General features: G+C 38.4%; 1 protein-coding gene across 1 annotated transcript in view; it reads right to left on the reverse strand.

Moving 5' to 3' along the window:
* Nucleotides 1-19,221, reverse strand: part of OSBPL11 (oxysterol binding protein like 11) — an 88,254-nt gene that overhangs the window by 11,881 nt on the left and 57,152 nt on the right. The window contains exons 9-11 of the mRNA XM_025990221.2: nt 15,260-15,758; nt 11,967-12,153; nt 1,629-1,811 (exon numbers count right to left, since the gene is read on the reverse strand). Of these exons, the coding sequence (XP_025846006.1) occupies nt 1,629-1,811; nt 11,967-12,153; nt 15,260-15,758 (869 nt within the window). The remainder of the gene's footprint in view (nt 1-1,628; nt 1,812-11,966; nt 12,154-15,259; nt 15,759-19,221) is intronic.

Raw genomic sequence — 19,221 nt, forward strand, 5'->3', positions numbered from 1 at the left:
TTCAGCTTGTAATTCAAACAACTACACAAGTGCTTTACCTCCAGATAACCACCGTACTTCTTGGGATCTCCCACCAATGCTTTATACATACATACTACCAATTTGTCACGTAGAATATTAAAAAGATGAGTACTCAATAGTGCAGATTTAATAAAATTAACAATATATACTTTTTTAAAGATTTATTTCCTTTATTTGAGAAAGAGTGAGAGCACGAGTGTGTGGGGCAGAGGGAGAAGGGATCTCAAGCAGACTCCACACCAAGTGCAGAGCCCCAACACCAGGCTCAATCTCACAAGCCTGAGATCATGACCTGAGCTGAAACCAAGAGTCGGAGGCTCAACTCACGGTGCTACCCAGGGACTCCTGTACTGTTTTAAGGACATTTTAAGAAAAAACTTAGCATCTTAAGGGGTGCCTGGGTGGCTTAGCACTTGAGCGTCTGCCTTCGGCTCAGGGCATGATCTGGGAGTGAGTCCTGCATCAAGCTCCCTGCAGGGAGCCTGCTTCTCCCTCTGCCTGTGTGTCTCTGCCACTCTCTCTGTGTGTCTCTCATGAATGAATGAATGAATATTTAAAAACAAAACAAAACTTAGCATCTTATACAAATACACGTACATGGACAGTGAAGAATACAATGACTACCTGTACAGTTGTAAGCTACTGCCTGATTACTGCTAAGCTCAGCAGTGCTACTCACCACTGCTTTTTTTTTCTTTTTTCTTTTCCCACCACTGCTAATGCAACACCAATGCAAGTGCCAACAGAGTGAAAGAGCAAATAACATCTTAGCATTATTATGAAAATAAAATTGAACTTGTAAGCCTCCTGAAAATCTCAAGGACAGCTGAGGGTCCACAGACCAAACCTTAAGAACCTCTCCTTTTGATTCACTGTACGGTACCTAATACTCATTTTGCATTCTATGTTAACTATACTGGAATTAAAATAAAATAAAAAGAACGTCTCCTTTAAGATAAATCCCTATAAGAAGAATTTTCCGTAATCCTTACTGTTTTATTTCTTGATGATCTGAGTCTTTGGTTAATGTATATTTAATCCCTTTACACATATAATTATAAATGGTTACTTCTAGTTGTATTATCTTATGTTCAATGCTTCGTTTTTATCCCTCCCCCCCCTTTTTTAATTGATATGCTTGGGTGGCTCAGGAGTTGAGCATCTGCCTTTGGCTCAGGTCATGATCCCAGGGTTCTGGGATCGAGTCCTGCTTCACGCTCCCTGCAGGGAGCCCGCTTCTCCCTTTGCCTATGTTTCTGCCTTTCTGTATCTCTCATGAATACATAAATCTCTTTAAAAAAAAAAAAAGAATAATTTGTCTTACTGTTCAGTTTATATTTCTTTAAATTCTAATTACACTGAATAATTTTTCATTCTTAGTGGGTAGTTTTTTCCCTACTTTTGAATTTCCTCTTTATGTTCTTTGCCCATTTTTCTATTGGGACGTCTTTTTGTTAATAATCTGTAAGTTTTTATGATAAGGATAGTAATATTTTGACTACAAACTGGGGAAGTGACTTGCTAATAAGGTTGCAAATTAATGAAAAGGCTTAGATTAAGGTCCAGAGTTTCTGACTCTTTCCTGGATAGATGTGAAGATGACATACCTGGATTCAAATGGATCTTGCTTCTCCAGAGGTCTTACTCTTTTCTTCGTTACTGCCAATTTAGTCAAGTCCACATACTTTGTCTCTCCATTGCTATAAGTGAACTCAAGAACACTATTCCATTCGCCTTGCACTCTGCATACCACAGTATTGGTGATGTTGTGCTTTACTTCACCTGTAACCCTAGAAGCAGGTAAAAAATAAAGATAGGCTCTAATTAGTGAAATTAGGCTTTTTTTCTTAGCCTTCTGAAACCTAAAAATTCACCTTCTGAATCCTCTTTAAATGGGTTATCCAGCTTACTTCAGCTTGTCAGTGCCAAAGTCAGACTCTGTAAGTCCCATGACAGCATACTAGATAATTTTTTTCAAATAATGTCAACTTTAATCTTTTAGAAAGAATACGGGGAGTAAAACTAGAGACTAAATTACCATAAATGATCACAAAGTAATTTTTAAATGCTTGCTACAAACAAAACTGCAATATTAAAACTAAATAGAAATATGAAAAATATTAACATTTTTTTATTACAGTTTTTAAATGTTATAATATTACAATTTAACTTTTTAAAAAGAACTAGTCCTATTTACTTAAAAGTCTGGAGTCCCTATATTTGAAGTTCTGGATATACTGATTCTGTATAAAAACCACATTAGCCTAATTTTAAATATAGAAACAGCTAAACCAGTAAGAGGTAGAAAAATTGAAAAAAAAGTATTAATATTCTCTTGCCAAAATAGAAAAATTAGGAGTACCGGTATATAAAAATTATCATCATCAACAGAGAACTCAGAGAGAACTTAAACACTACTATTGTTGACATTTTTTTTTAAATTTTTATTTATTTATTTATGATAGTCACACAGAGAGAGAGAGGGGCAGAGACACAGGCAGAGGGAGAAACAGACTCCATGCACCGGGAGCCCGACGTGGGATTCGATCCCGGGTCTCCAGGATCACGCCCTGGGCCAAAGGCAGGCGCTAAACCGCTGCGCCACCCAGGGATCCCCTGTTGTTGACATTTTAATTAAGAATAAGTCGTCTGGCTAGTTTATCAACAGACAGGATGCAGCTCAAATGAAGATCAGAATAAGAGGTCTAAATATTTTAAGATTTTATTTATTTATTCATAGAGACAGAGACAGACAGAGAGAGAGAGAGAGAGAGAGAGAGAGAGAGGCAGAGACACAGGCAGAGGGAGAAGCAGGCTCCATGCAGGGAGCCCGACGTGGGACTGGATCCCAGGTCTCCAGGATCACACCCAGGCTGCAGGCGGCGCTAAACCGCTGCGCCACGGGGGCTGCCCAGGTCTAATTATTATTATTATTATTATTTTTTTCCCCACCGAAGGTCTAATTATTTTTAATGAAGCATTTTGTGTTCACTGTGGGACAAAAATAACAACAGGGTCAGGTAAAAGAGAGGTTCAGGACTTCGAGAATGGCAGGTAAATGTTAGTGTCTAATCAGTGTGCCACTGACTATGGTTTATCTGGATTCAAGAGGCAATCCACGGGACCAGAGCCTAATGATTTGGGCTACAGGAAGCCTAAGTAGTGTTTGTCAGGTATAAGCCCAGGGCCTAGGAACCAGAGGGACAAGTGAAATTTAGGAAGCCCATCTATCATTTTTAGTCAGCAGAAGTTAACAAAAGGTCTGCAAAGTTAGAACTCAAGGCAGAGATGTAGGTGCCAATAAGCAAAATGATCTGAGTCAGATTTTGCAGATCGAGGTAAGAGGGGTTTGGAATCTAAGAGCAAACCAAACATCCAAAATCAAAAGTTATATGTAACGATAGTTCACTGGACACAAGGAATACCAAGACTACCAGTCTGCTTGATTACAATACAGGTGGAAACTCAATTATATACTTCAAAGCATATGAATTTATTAAAATAATTCTACTATGAAGAGTTTCTTGCCTTACTGAATGTTTCTTGTGATGTCCATGTTTCCTCTCTGACCCCACTTGACAACATTGTTCCCTTTTTTGAAAATTTGTTTCTAACCAAACAGGATATGAGGAGATGACACTAAATACTTATCTCTTCCCTTCTCCATCCACACATACCCAGAACCAAATTCTAAGATTTAGGGACCATGTTCCTCACTTGATCTTTTACTCACAGCACAATCTCTCAAGTTATCATCTTCCTCACATGCCTTTCCACTGGAAAAGAGCAAACCCAGGCCCCTGTTCATGCATGCTGGGCTATGCATGTTGTTGCTTAGTGCAGCTATAGAGCAAGAGCAACACAAAAACTGGAGCAGGGAACAAGAATCACACATACCAGAGGTATGCGAAGGAATATGAAAAGCAACACAAGGAAGAGGAAGGGGCTCACCTCATTCTGTTTATAATAATTCTTCCTTTTTTTAAAAAAAATATTTTATTTATTTATTCATGACAGACACGGAGAAAGAATGAGAGAAAGGCGGGGCGGGCAGAGACACAGGCAGAGGGAGAAGCAGGCTCCATGCAGGGAGCCTGACGTGGAACTCGATCCCGGATCTCCAGGATCACGCCCTGGGCTGGAGGCGGCGCTAAACGTCTGAGTCACCAGGGCTGCCCATAATAATTCTTCCTAATAGCCTAATGCAGGGTTGGCAAACATCTTCTGTAAAGGACTGGGAAGTAAACAGCAGGATTTGCAGGCCAGACTGTCATAACTACTTAACTGTCACCGCGGCACGAAAGCAAGTATAGCCAATAAGTAAACGAATATCTAAATATAGGACAAGCATGGAGATCTAGAGGCAACTCAATGGCTCAGTCAGTTAAGCATTTGACTCTCGATCTCAGCTCAGGTCTTGACCTCAGGGTCATGAGTTCAAGCCCCATGTTGGGTCCCATGCTAGGCATGGAGCCTACTTAAAAAAAAAAAAAAAGGAGGGGGCATATAGATGTAGATTTTGTATCAACCAATAACATAGGATATATGCCCCTTAAGATACGAAGTAAAGGCCTAAATCCTAAGTTATCATCCTACTCATCTGGTAAGTGAGCATTCTCTCACTTCCTAAACAAATGATATCAAGTAAGCCTTTTAAATAGTCTAGACTGTCTACAGCAATTTGAATACCAGAAAAATCACTGGATATATTAACTTGGCTTCAACAGAAAGTTTTCATTGATTGGGGAACCTGGCTGGCTCAGATGGTGGAGCATGCAACTCTGATCTCAGGACTGTTGAGTTTGAGCCCCACATTGGGTGTAGAGGTTACCGAAAAGTTAAAAAAAAAAAAAACAACCTAAATAAATATATAAAGTTTTGGGATGCCTGAGTGGCTCAGTGGTTAATTGCCTGCCTTCAGCCCAGGGAATGATCCCAGGATCGAGTCCCACATCGGGCTCCCTGCATGGAGCCTGCTTCTCCCTTTGCCTATGTCTTTGCCTCTCTCTCTCATGAATAAATAAATAAAATCTAAAAAAAAAAAAAAAAAAAAAGCCACTATATAAGGATACCTGCAACAAATCCCTTTAAAATTTAATAGCAAGAAAATAGTTTGTCTCTCTTGAAAAAGTGACAGGCTTCCTTTTATCAGACAATGAGAAGTATGTTGAGCATCAGGTTTCTTTTTTTTACTTTAACACGAGTCAGGGGCAGCCCTAGTGGCTCAGTGGTTTAGTGCCGCCTTCAGCCCAGGGCGTGATCCTCGAGACCCAGGATCAAGTCCTGCATCGGGCGCCCTGCGTGGAGCCTGCTTCTCCCTCTGCTTGTGTCTCTGCGTCTCTGCCTCTCTCTGTGTCTCTCATCAATAGATAAATAAAATCTTAAAAAAAAAAAAAAAGTCAGAATTAATTTTTATTTTCAGGTATAATAATCACCTAATCCTTTCTCTATTGCTATGATTATTATAATAATAGACTTTTATTATATATAATATTTTTCCTAAAAGCCTTACAAACATTTCCAAAATAGGGTGCTGGATTCTAATACTATATTGAAAGCTTCTTGGAGGCAGAAGTAGTCTTTCTTTCTACTCTGTACCTCCAGTATGCAGGAAAGTGTGTCACTTAGCAGACAATTCACATCTTAATACCATACCACTAGATAGACAGAGTGCTGTATCTATTTACATATACTGATAATTCTGACCTCACTTTAGGGTATTCTATAAAATCATTAGCATCCTAAAGTAAATGTGGAAAACGGGCTTAGGACACAGACAGGAGCATGAGGAATAGTTAAGTAGGCTCACTTGGCTGCATTGGAGAGAGTTGTGGAAAATGAGGGAGTAAGGGAAGACAAGTGGAAGGTAATATATTCATATCAAATGCAGACAGCAGATAATGTGTCTGCTCTGATTGCAGATAGCAGTAAAAAACTAGGCTGTCTGAGGAGAGAGGCATGGCCATTAATAAAGATGTGAAAGAAAAAAGCCTTCATTATAATATTCTGTAAAACCTCAAGAGAAAAGATATCAAAATTAGAAAAGTTTCTATCTAATAGTAATCTTTTAAATGACAAATTAGGTAAAACCACCGGTCTTGGGAGAGATTAGACTGGAAAAAAAGAGGATATGCTAGAGTCAGCTAAAAGTATCTGTTCAAGAGCTATGAAAAGAGTGTACATGTGAATGCAAAGGAGAGAGACTATGTTAGAGAAAAGGGCAGGGCTTTCAAGTGACAAAAATCAAATGAGTGTGGCCTTGTGAACAGGTTAAGAGTATGAAGGGGGAAAAGAAGTCAATTTAAGTAAGAAATTGAAAAAAACAAGAGAGCAAATATGATGACTGACCACTAACAAAAATGAGGATGTCAATTATAAATTATTAGAAGTCTTCAATGGGTGCCTCGGGGGCTGAGTCAGTGAAGCATCTGCTTTCGCCTCAGGTCATGATCTCAGGCTTCTGGAATGGAGTCTCAGGTCAGGATCCTTGCTCAGTAGGGGGTCTGCTTGTCTCTTTCCCTCTCCCTCTGCACCTCCCCTCTACTTGTTCTCTCTCCCCGTCCTCTCTCTTAAATAAAATCTTTTAAAAAACTAAAATTATTAGAGGTCTTCAAAATGTCAATATATGAAAATCAGGTATCAAAAGCCAAAAAGGCTTTAGAATACTGGTAGATGCTTCCTCTAGGAATCTAGCTGCCAAGGCAGAAGGAGCCCCAGTCACGCAGAGAGGCCATGTGTGGGCCCTTTGACTAACAGCCCCAGCTGGGCACCTGGTCAACAGCCACATCTACTGCCTCCTCCCACAAGAATGACCTAAACTCAGACATCCAGGTGGGTCAGGCCCTCAGGTGGCTGAAGCCTCAACCAGTATGCAAGACCCCATGTGCAAATCACCCAACTGAGCCTAATCAGTCCACAGAACTGTGAAGATAATGAATTGTTTCAAACACTTAAGTTTAGAGAAGTTTATTTCTAGCGGTAAATAACTGGGAGGTCATCCAAAGCTATCTTAGATGCCCTCTAACTCCTCTACATCCTGTTAGTCCTTGAAGGGTCAACTCTGAATGCCTAACCAGTCTTCCTTCTTCTAATTTCTATTCATTCCCCTTGCCCCCTCCCCCCAGTCCATTCTTCACCTATCACTAAATATACTTAAAATATATCATTTCCAGATGCAAAATTGCTTAAGGTTTTCTTGTAAAACATGCATAACTTGAACCTTAAAAAAAAAAAAAATAAACACAAACCCAAACTGAGAAGCATTCTATATATTTGACCTGTCATTATCATAAGAGGCAAAGAAAGGTAATAGAAATATTTCAGAAGACTAATGGGACATAACAATGACATGAAATGTATGATTCGGGGTAGGAGAAAAAGTATTATTGCCAATTATTAGGAAAACTGACAAAATGTAATACGAACTGTACATTAGATAATAGTATCCTATTATGTTAAATTTCTCAAATTTGACAACCATTCTATGATGGTATGAGAGATTTTCTTGTTCTTAGGAAATTCAGGCTAAAATTTTTTTTTTAAAGATGTATTTATTTTAGAGAGAGATGGAGAGGTAGAGAGTGCGCTTACACGTGAGTGGAGGAAGGAGCTGAGGGAGAGAAAGAATCCTCAAGCACACTCACTGCTGAGCAAGGAGCCTTAACACGAGCTCAATTGCAAGACCCTGAAATCAAGACCTGAGTCAAAATCAACAGCCAGTCGCTTAACCGACTGAGCCACCCAGGCACCCCAGACTAACATATTTTAAAGTGTCAGGAGATCTTTAACTCTCAAATGTTTCAGGAATAATAATGATATGTATAGGGAGAGAGAAAAAGAGATTTTGATAAAGCTAATGAAGCAAAATGCTAATTAGGCAAAGGGTATATGAGAGTTTGCACAACTCTTCTGTAGGTTTGAAATGATTTCAAAATAAAAGATAAAAGTAATTAAATAATATATATCATTTCTATGCTTAAAATTTTAATTGGCTTCCCACTGCCTTCAGAATAAAAATCAAATTTGTCAGCACAATAGTATATTGTATTCCTCTATCAGAGTTAAAAGATACATGCAAATGGCAAGGATTGAACAGAAATACAGATAAACATATCTAATTTGAAAGTAAAAAAAAGGTACCATGAGTTGGGTTGGATTTTTACATTTTAGTTCTAACTAAACATTCCAACACAACTTTCTGCATATGTCAGTGTTTGCAAGCATCAGTGTCTCCTGACAGGCCGACCTCCCCACTGCCCTAGCAGCTGGTACCCATGTTGTTAATATCCACTGATTTAGGGGATCCCTGGGTGGCTCAGCGTTTTAACGCCTGCCTTCGGCCCAGGGCATGATCCTGGAGTCCCGGGATCGAGTCCCACATCAGGCTCCCTGCATGGAGCCGGCTTCTCCCTCTGCCTGTGTCTCTGCCTCTTTCTCTTTTTGTGTCTCTCATGAATAAATAGATAAAATCTTAAAAACAAAAATAAAACTCACTGGTTTACTCTTGCCTATTGCTTTAGTGTTTTCATTTCAGTTACTATCTGGCATTGATAACAAAAACTACCTTCTTAGTCCTTCATTTCATTAAGAATGATTGTCAAAGAAAAGATGTTAAATTGCAAAAAGAGAAAAATGAAGAGAGCCTGCAACAGCTGATTTCAAACCTCTGCATGGCTATGCTAGAAGAGGAGAGGGGATATCAACTGAGTGAAACTCTAAAAAATCAGACCTAAGAGTTCATATTTAAGAGATTAACAAGTAATATATTAAAGGAATAGGTAAAATTTCATAGGATAGATTAGATTCTATCTTTGAGAGAAACTAACACCTAATCATATTTCCAAAGAAAAATATACAAATATTTACAGATCACTTACCATGTCCATAGCACTGTACTGATGCAACAGAAGGCCTAAAATAGTACAGTTTTATCAGAAAGCTTACAGCCATGTGGGGGAAATAAGACAAATCCATCAAGAGAATAAGTTCGTGTATAAATAACATTTTATTTATTTATTTTATTTTTAAAAAAGATTTCATTTATTTATTCATGAGAGACACAGAGACACAGTCCCTCCATGTAGGGAGCCCAATGTGGGACTCAATCCTGGGTCCCCAGGATCAGGCCCTGGGCTGAAGGCGGCACTAAACCACTGAGGCCCTCGAGCTGCCCATAAATGGCATTTTTTTTAAAACAACGTTTTTATGGGGCTGGATCGAGTTTAAAAAAAAAAAAAAAAACTTAAAAAAAAAATGTTTTACCCTAGATCGAATCCCACGTCGGGCTCCCTGCATGGAACCTGCTTCTCCCTCCGCCTGTGTCTCTGCCTCTCTGCCTCTCAATCTCTCCCTCGCTCTGTCTCTCATGAATAAATAAATCTTTTAAAAAATAAAAATGTTTTTACAGGTAATTGAGTCCTGTAGGATTTCAAATAATACCCATACATATGTACATGCACATGCATACACATATGCAGATACACCTACACTCTCAGAATGGAGTTTCAGGGACCAGAAATAGTTTGCAAAGAAGACAACTAAAATCACTCCATGTCTCTTTATCCAGAAAATAATACTTATGAGATAAAAATAAATAATGTGCCACTAAGAAATACCTCAGTGTCAATGACAATAAGACAGTGCTGGCACTGGAAGATTTATCACTGTAGGTGTTTCCCCTAAGCACTCTACTCAGGCATACCAACAGACTGAGGAATTCTTTCACCAAGGAAAGAATGTTACAGATTTTGGCTCTAACTTTATATAAATAAGAGGAGTCTAAATGGACTGCTTGTCCCACATTTACTGTGAGTTTTGTGCAAAAATAATATTTGAACACATACTGAACAGATCCATTATCAGGCATGTTGTAAAGGGATATATACACCTAGTAAATGTTGGTCTAGTGACGTCCAAAGCCCTTGCTAGTTGTAAGGTTCGAATCCTGTGATTGCTATAATGAGAGTAAGCAGAAGCACATAGAGCAAAGTGTTAACCATAACACCTTCTCCTAATGGTAAAAGGGGACTATCCTTTTTTTTTTTTTTTTAAGATTTTATTTTTAATTTATTCATGAGAGACACAGAGTGAGAGAGAGAGGCAGAGACTTAGGGAGAGGGAGAAGCAGGCCCCATGCAGGGAGCCTGATGTGGGACTCGATCCCAGGACTCCAGGATCACACCCCGGGCTGCAGGCGGCGCTAAACCGCTGCGCCACTGAGGCTGCCCAAAGGGGACTATTCTGACAACATCTAGTGGTTCTGTTTTGATAATATGTGTGTATGTTTTAATTCTCTGCTTTAGAGTTTTGAAGTCTGTATTTTTAAAGGCCCATTCAATGTCTGGGAACCAATCAATCTCTCTACTCCTAAACTTAAGTACCAGTCATCTAAGAATGAAAAAGTAAAACAGCTATATGCAGTTAAAAGTCTCATACATGGCTGGAGGGAGTGTACTTTGGTAATAACCACGTAAAACTGTTTCTCAGTACTTACTCAAGTCCAATTGCCATCTCCTATGACACAATAATTCCATTTCTATGTATTTATCCAACAAAAATTCATATATACACTCACCAAACAATATTCTAGCAGCACCATTTGTAATGGTCCCAAATTGGAAAGTACCCAAATGCCCATCAACATTAGAATGAATAAATGAATTGTGACATAATCACACAATGTAATAGTCTTCAGTAAGGAGAATGAACCATGCAACACATGGATGAATCTCAAAAACATAGTATTTAGCAAAAGTCAAAGATGAAAGAACACACAATATATGATTTCATTATAATATATAGTTCAAAAACAAGCAAAGCTAATCAATAGTGTTAGCAGGATAGTGGCTACCCTAAAAGGGAAGGAAGTGTGTATGTTTGTGTGTGTGTATGTGATTGTAACAGGGCATGAGAAGGGTCTCCAGGAAGCTGGTAATGTTCCATGTCTAGATCAAAGCAATCAAATTTTTACTTTGTGAAAAACATCAACAAGAGATGTATTTTTCAATAAGGAATTATAGACAGAGATAATGATCCCAACTTAGGGACAGTCAGAATAGATATGAAGGGCTTAAGGAAAAGAGTCAGTATCCTTTTGAGGATTCTATTAGACAACTTGTCTCCATGCAGTTTGGATGATCTGGACCAGTGCTGAAGAGACTGACTGGCCATTTCCTAGACGAGATGAGAACAAAGCCACTATTCACAGTATTAGTACCTAAACACAGTGGCTTCCATCTTTGTGCTGCCTGAACTACTTCATATGATTAGATATATTTTCACACTAACTTCTACCAACAGCTGCCTTCACTGAGGCCTGGATCTAGTCTGAACCTCTTTAAAGACAGAAATTGGGCCACCGACCAAATGTTCACTTGTTAGGAATTCTACTCTATATCTTGTTAGGGATCTGTCACTTTTAAAAACTAGATCAGGATGGGGGGACACCTGGGTGGTGTCTGACTCTGTTTCCCCTCAGGTCAGGATTTCAGGTTGTAGGATGGAGCCTGGCATTGAGTCTGCTTGTCACTCTCCCTTTGCTCCTCCCCCACCACTCTCACTCTCATTCTTGATCTCTAGAATAAATAGATAAAATCTTTTAAAAAACTGGTTCCCCAGAGTGACTCAGTGGTTGAGCATCTTTGGCCCACGTTGTGACCCCGGAGTCCCTGGATTGAGTCCCACATCGGGCTCCCTTTGTGGATCCTGCTTCTCCCTCTGCCTGTGTCTCTGCCTCTCTCTCTCTGTGTCTCATGAATAAATAAAAATTTTAAAAAATCTTTAAAAAACTAAAATAAAATAAGCCTGAAGCAGGATGTCCAGAATGCCTTGAAAAAATAAACATAAATAAAACTCCAACTCCACCCACATAAAGCAAAAAAATAAGGAGTTATAATACAAGACCAAACTGATAGAATAAGAACCAGGTATCATTAAAATGTTCTTACCGGTGTAGTTTGCCACCATAAAATGGCTTAGTATGAAAAGTGATGCTGGCTGAATATCCAGTTTTTGCACAGTTGACACTGACTTTACCACCCAGTTCTACCCAAGGAACAGTTAAAATTGACCGGGCATATGCACAAGGTAGGGAAAATGTATACTCTTCTCCATGCTCCAAAAGACTGAGGATACCTGAATGTGAAAACACGAAGGTGGTTAACATCTTTTTAAAAAAAAGACAGTATTAAAACATCCATATTTTTTCTCAAGTCTAGTAAATAAACATTATTTTGCTGTGTTTTCATTTAACTTTGGATTAAACTAATTTCACTTACAATTGTATTTGCTAACATTCCTGGTAATAATGAATCTAGGTTACTTTCATTATGACTTTGCTATCCCTCTGGGGTTTATGGGACGAGAAAATATTACAGTGGAAATAGATCAAGATTTCCCTCTAATAGACTCTTAAAAAAATAAAACATTAAGTCACATCTTAAGAACATGTTATACTGCATCATGTTATGGCCTGATCATTAATACTAATAATTTTTTCAGTTTGGGAATAAATGTCTAATGCTATACAGTCACAGAACTTAGTTTTTTTTTTAAGATCTTATTTTATTTATTCATGAGAGAGAGAGAGAGAGAGAGAGAGGCAGAGACACAGGCAGAGGGAGAAGCAGGCTTCATGCAAGGAGCCTGACGCAGGATTCGATCCTGGGTCTCCAGGATCAGGCCTGGGCTGAAGGTGGCACTAAACCACTGGGCCACCAGGGCTGCCCTAGTTTAAATTTTTTTTTTTTTTAAGATTTTATTTGAGAAAAAGAACAAGTGGAGAGAGGGGTAGAGGAAGAGAGGGGGGCAGAGGGAGAAGCAGACTTCCCACTGAGCAAGGGTATATTTTAAGGGTTTAATAGTAATTGCTGATTCATTTTAAGTTAGAAAAGATATGTTTTGATTACTTTTCTAAAAATATGTCATCTTACAACCTAGGTTTCTGATCTCTGATCTCTAAGAATATATTTAACATAAGCATTATATACAATATAATTTAAAGTCTGAAGAATTTAAAAATCAGTCAGTTTTGAATGTATATGAGGTAGACTAGTTAGGACAACAAAGACAAAGAATTCTAAAACCTCACTTATTTCATCATTAAATGGAATTTTTCCCCAAAAAATAAAAACAAAACATGGCTACAGAACAAAATGAATTGTTCTAAGTCTCATTGCCTGATTCTATTTATTTTCTATTGAGGTGACTATAAAAATTTGATTTCTAAAAGGCAATCCAAAAATATAAAATTAGCACATAAATACTAAAAATTACCTATTTTATACCTCCTTCATGATTAATGCAAGGTTAAGATATGAATGCTTATCCTTACTTCCCAACGTACTTCCTTTCTGAAGAGAATACTATTACCAGATTTTCAGTAAGAGCTAAGGGTCCTCAGGGAAAGTATGTTAAAGGAGGAAATTCTAAATCTGGCTATACCTTAACTTTTGTGACCTTGAACAAGTCTCATTACCTCTAGACTTTTTTTCATATATAAAATAAATTGCTTTATGATGATCTTAAAGCTAATGTTATGAAGCTTATAACTGAAGATGGCAAACTATTTTTAGTCACATTGTTGCATTTTTAAATTTTTAAAAATTTTATTTCAATTCAATTAATTAACATATAATGTATTATTTGTTTCAGAGGTAGAAGTCAGTGGTTCATCAGTCTAAAAAACACCCAGTGCTCATTACATCACATGCTCTCAATGTCCATCACCCAATTACTCCATCCCTTGCCCTCCTCCTCTCCATCGACCCTCAGTTTGTTTCCTATGATTAAGAGTCTCTTATGATTTGTCTCCCATTGATTTCATCAAACTTTTTTCTTTTTAACTATTAAAACATGAGTACTTTCTAATGTTATAAAAGTTTTGATTAACTGAAAACATTTGGAAATCAGTAAGACTCATATCACAACATATCTTAATAATGAGGAAAACTGAAAAGGGGGGTAAAGTATTTTCATCACACTACATACAGTAACACTCAAAATGTTAGTATCATAGGCTTAATTATGCCAAATTAACATTGTAATTTTACAGTTTGAACAAATTATTCTGTGCATAAGAGTTTTCCTCTAACATTTAAATGGTATGGTTTTTTCTGCCATTATATTTTCATTAACTCTGCAATGATTTCTTTAAAATATTAACCTACTCGGGAAATATAAATGATTAAGCTAGAAGATGTTTCTACATAATATATCTCTTTAGTACTTTTTTTTTTTTAATTTTTTTTTTATTTGTTTATGATAGTCACAGAGAGAGAGGCAGAGAACAGGCAGAGGGAGAAGCAGGCTCCATGCACCGGGAGCCTGACGTGGGACTCGATTCCGGGTCTCCAGGATCACGCCCTGGGCCAAAGGCAGGCGCTAAACCGCTGCGCCACCCAGGGATCCCCTCTTTAGTACTTTTTATATAATAATGAAAATATAAAAACTTCAATATCTAAAGAGAGTAAACAGTTAAATAAAAGATGGTAATTATCTCATTTCATAGGATATTATACACTTACCAAAACATCTCTTAAAGTACTATGAATGAGAAGGGGAAAATGAATATTTTTTGCAAACAAAAAAAAAGGAAACAAAACTATATAGAGAGAACTAATCCCAATTTTACAAAACAAAAATAAAAGTATGAACATATACACAATAGAAAAAATATAAAATTCTAACTTTAGCCTTCTCTAGATGGAGGTATTAGAGATGGTTTATTTTCCCCTTGATACTTTTCTAAGTTTTCCAAATATTCTATAATAAAAAAACTTTTTTTTAAATCAGGAAAAAAATTTAAAAACATAATTTGTATTTGTCCATAAATATGAGCCGCCTTTCCCATCATTCTGGAACATCCTAAAAAATGGAAGAGGGATACCTGGGTGGCTCAGTCAGTTAAGCATTTGCCTTTGGCACAGGTCATGATCCTAGGACATTGGGACTGAGCCCCACATCAGGCTCCCTGTTTAGCAGGGAGCCTGTTTCTTCCTCTCCCTCTGCCTACAGCTCCCTCTGCTTGTGCTCTCCCTCTATTAGATAAATAAAAAACCAAAAAAAAAAAAAAAAAAAAAAAAGGATAAATAAAAAACCTTAAAAAAAAAAAGAAACAAAAAAGTAGCACATACATTTCAAATTTATAATATCAAAAAAACACAAATTTATAATATCTAGTTTCCCCAAATTTAAGATTATCATTTGGTATTAAAAATTAAAGAACAGTTTTTCTACTTACCTTCTCCAACCATTGTCACGCCTATCGACATGCCTAAAAATTTGCTTTTAGTCCAAACATGTGCATTTACACACATCTTCTTCTCCGCACATTCTGCATAAAATCCTGAGACTGGAGGATGATGGGAAACCTGCTCAGCAACAAATCTGACTGTATAACAGTCTGATCCCACCTGGCTCAAAGTATCCTCCAACAGAGGAGCATGATTTGTGACTGCCTGGGTGGAAGAGCTGCTGGTAACACTGGATGACACCTCGCTTTTTGGTATCCTCCAGGAACAGTGAAATGTTTCTCCAATGATAGGATTGTACGGTTTCTTAGCAATGGCTCCCTTACGGCCTTCATGAAATGAGGTAAGGTAGTACTCAACGAAGCGAATCATTCTGTCCTCAGCTGTGGCTCCGTTAGTGATGGCTATAAATAGGTCTGGGTGGGACATAAAGTCTGCATACATTTCCAGCAAGGAACGCTTCTCTAGGATAAATGTAGGAAGCACCACCTAAAACAAACAAACAAACAAACAAACAAACAAAAACAAAATCAATCAAAGAGGGAAATTTTAATCCATGTATATCTGTAAAAAACTATTCTTACCTTTCCAAAAACATTTCATTCTTGATGAGTGTTAAAAACAAAGTAACAAAAGTATCTGGTTTCTTTAAAAAATAAGCATGCTTAAAAGGAAATGAAAATCAAGTGGTTGGGGGGGGGGGGGCTTAAAAAAAAAAAGAAAAAAGAAAATCAAGTGGTTAAGATTAAATACCAATTCAGTATTTCAAGAGGGCCAGGTAGAAGACATTCTTTTTTTTAAGATTTTATCTATTTGGGGATCTTGGGTGGCTCAGCGGTTTGGCGCCTGGGTGCGATCCTGGGGTCCCGGGATCGAGTCCCGCCTCGGGCTCCCAGCATGGAGCCTGCTTCTCCCTCTGCCTGTGTCTCTGCCTCTTTCGCTCACTCTCTCTCTCTCATAAATAAATAAATAAACAAACAAACAAACAAATAAATCTTCAAAGAAAATTTTATCTATTTATTCATGAGAGATGAGACACACACACAGAGGGAGGGAGAAGCAGGCTCCCCAAGGGGAACATGATGTGGGACTCAATTCCAGGACCTGGGGATCACACCCTGAGCCAAAGGCAGATGCTCAAAGACTGAGCCACCCAGGCGTCCCGGTAGAAGACATTCTTTAAAAAAAAAAAAAAAAATCTCAATCTTAAAAGAAAAAATTCACCTAGACTGGATAAGAGTATCATCAGGGAAATGGTGGTAAAACTCAAATGCTAGTCATGCCTTTTCCTTTCCTACTTTAAAAATAAACAACAGATGCCTGATCAAAATATGACATATCCGCAGTTCCTGGAAATAGACTGAAGAGATCACTGACCAAAGCAAAAATTTTAACCTACACTTAATTTTAAGCACAAGAAACCTGTTTTCAAGAACAGAATTTTTGTAAGTAGGCTCCACACCCAACAAGGGACTTGAACTCACAACCCTGAGATCAAGAGTCCCATGTTCTACTCACTGAGCCAGCCAGGTGCCCCTCAAGAAGGAAACTTGCTTTTCACGAAGATGGTGCCAAAGGCAAAAAGAATCCCGTTCCCTCCCACCCCGTCCCCCGGCCATCAAAGCAAAGGCTACGAAGGACAAGAAAGTCATGCTGAAAGGTGCCACAGTCACAGGCCCAAAAGAAGAAAATGTGCATGTCACCGACCTTCCAATGAATCAAGACACTGCATCTTTGAAGGTAGCCCAAATATCCTTGAAAAGGTGCCCCCAGGAGAAACAAGCTTCACCTCTATGCCATCATCAAGTTCCCCCTGACTACCGAGATAGCCATGAGTAGATAGAAAACAAGTAGCCATGAGTAAATAGAAAATAGTATCATGCTTGTATTCACTGTGGATGTCAAGGCCAAAAAGCACCAGATTGGAACAGGCTGAGGAAGCTCTATGACCTTGAGGTGGCCAAGGTCACCACCCTAATCAGGCCTAGTGGAGACAGGAAAGCATAAGTTTAACTGGCTCCTGATGCTTTGGATGTTGCTGACAAAATTGGGATCATCTAAACGAAATCCAGATGGTTAAATCTAAATTTTTTCACCGAAAAAACAAAAGAAGGGTACTTTTGACACTAAAGTCAGGTAAGTGTAAGGAAGATTCGCTTTTTTTTTTTTTTAAGATTTTATTTAGAGCAAGAACATACACACGCATGGGAGAGGAAAGGCAAAGGGAGAGGGAGAGGGAAAGACAGAATCTACAGCAGACTCTGCACTGAGCACAGGAGCCAGATCCCATAACGCTGAGATTGTGACTGGTTTGAACCGAAATCAAGAGACTGATCCTAAACCTACTGAGGATTAGTAGGCGCCCTGTGACGCCCTGTGGATTAGTTTTCTTTACAGCAGAATTAGAGGCCCTGCAAACTGGTTCAACAAATTGAAAAAGCAGTGCACAATATTTTTCTAGAGCTCAAAGATGTTCATATCCATTTAGCCTAGTATTCATTCTTGCAGAAATAAGGCCTTAGGAAAGAATATGAATAAAGAAAAAGAAATGAGAAAATAAAATTAAAACCTATGCTTTTGGGGTACCTGGGTGGCTTAGTTGATTAAGCAGTTGCCTTTGGCTCAGGTTATGCTCTCAGGGACCTGAGATTGAGCCCTGTATTGGGCACCCTGCTCAGCTAAAGCACAGGCTCCACCCATATGTTCAAAAGTTAAAATCAAGTGTTTAGTTTCCCCACACTTATGTGCAGAAATCCAAGAAATGTGGGATTGCTGAAAAAATCTCTAATTAGGAATACAAAGACCAAAATTAAAAAAAAAAAAAAAAAAACAGACTTGGAAGTAACAGAAATCTCACTAAAGGGGAGGGAAAAAAATCCTAAAAATAAAAATATCTTCAGAGACTTGAGAAGACATTAGATACATGAAACAAGTATGTTTTTTGAAAAGCAAAAATTTAGAAGACTTTAAAACACGGTAACAAAAATTAAAGATCAAGAGAAGAATCAGAAGATAAAATAGAGAGATCTCACAACACATAGGAGACAGAGAAAAGAAGGTAAGAGGACCAGACAAGAAAGTCCAATGACCATGAAATGAAGATTTCAAAGAACAGGAAAAAATGTTGGAGACAAAGTCATCATCAATGAAAAAATTCAAGGGAATTTCAGACAACTGAAGAATATGAGTTGTCATACTGTAAAGGCCCACCAAGTGCCCTGAGACAATTTCAGACTTCTGGGGACAAAGGACAGATTCTAAATTTCAGAGAAAAAAGAAACAGAACAAGTCACAAGCAGAAGATGATGAACTGGAATGACATCAGTCTTTTCATCAGAATGCTGTAGCAAGGAGGCAATATTCTAGAGGAAAATAACTGCAAGTTAGAAATTCTATCTAAACTAGCAATCAAACATGAGGACAAAATAAACACACATTTCCACATTTTGCCTCCCACAGATCTTTCTCAGGGGTTAAAGGAAGATGTGCTCCACAGAAATGCCTCTCATTCACCAGAAAAGAAGAAAGGAATGAATACAGGAGACAGATCTAGCATAGGATGACCATGAAAGGACATCCCAGGAAGAAAGCTGTACATCAGACACAGGGAAACTGGTCCAGATCAGAGTGACGTGATTCGAGAGACAGACATGGAAGACTGTCATCCATGCGCTCCATTATGCCTCTGTTACCATCTTTTGAAACCTCAGGGCAGAAGCCTCCGGGGAAACAGGTCCCATCTGCATCTGTTTTTGGCTCTGGTAGGCATCTGCTGAAGTGCCAACTCTCCTTTCCATGCTGTGCTGTCCGGGCTGGCTAAAGATCTTCATTTCACCTAAGGACATGTTCTGGCTTTAATCTACTGCTGAGACTTGGATGTGGGTCACGGTTTGCTTCGTGGTGGAAAACACTGAGCAGATTCTTCCCTCTGCCCACAATCCTGCTAAATGGC

Source organism: Vulpes vulpes, chromosome 1 (assembly GCF_048418805.1).
Source record: "Vulpes vulpes isolate BD-2025 chromosome 1, VulVul3, whole genome shotgun sequence".
Taxonomy (NCBI): Eukaryota; Metazoa; Chordata; class Mammalia; order Carnivora; family Canidae; genus Vulpes; species Vulpes vulpes.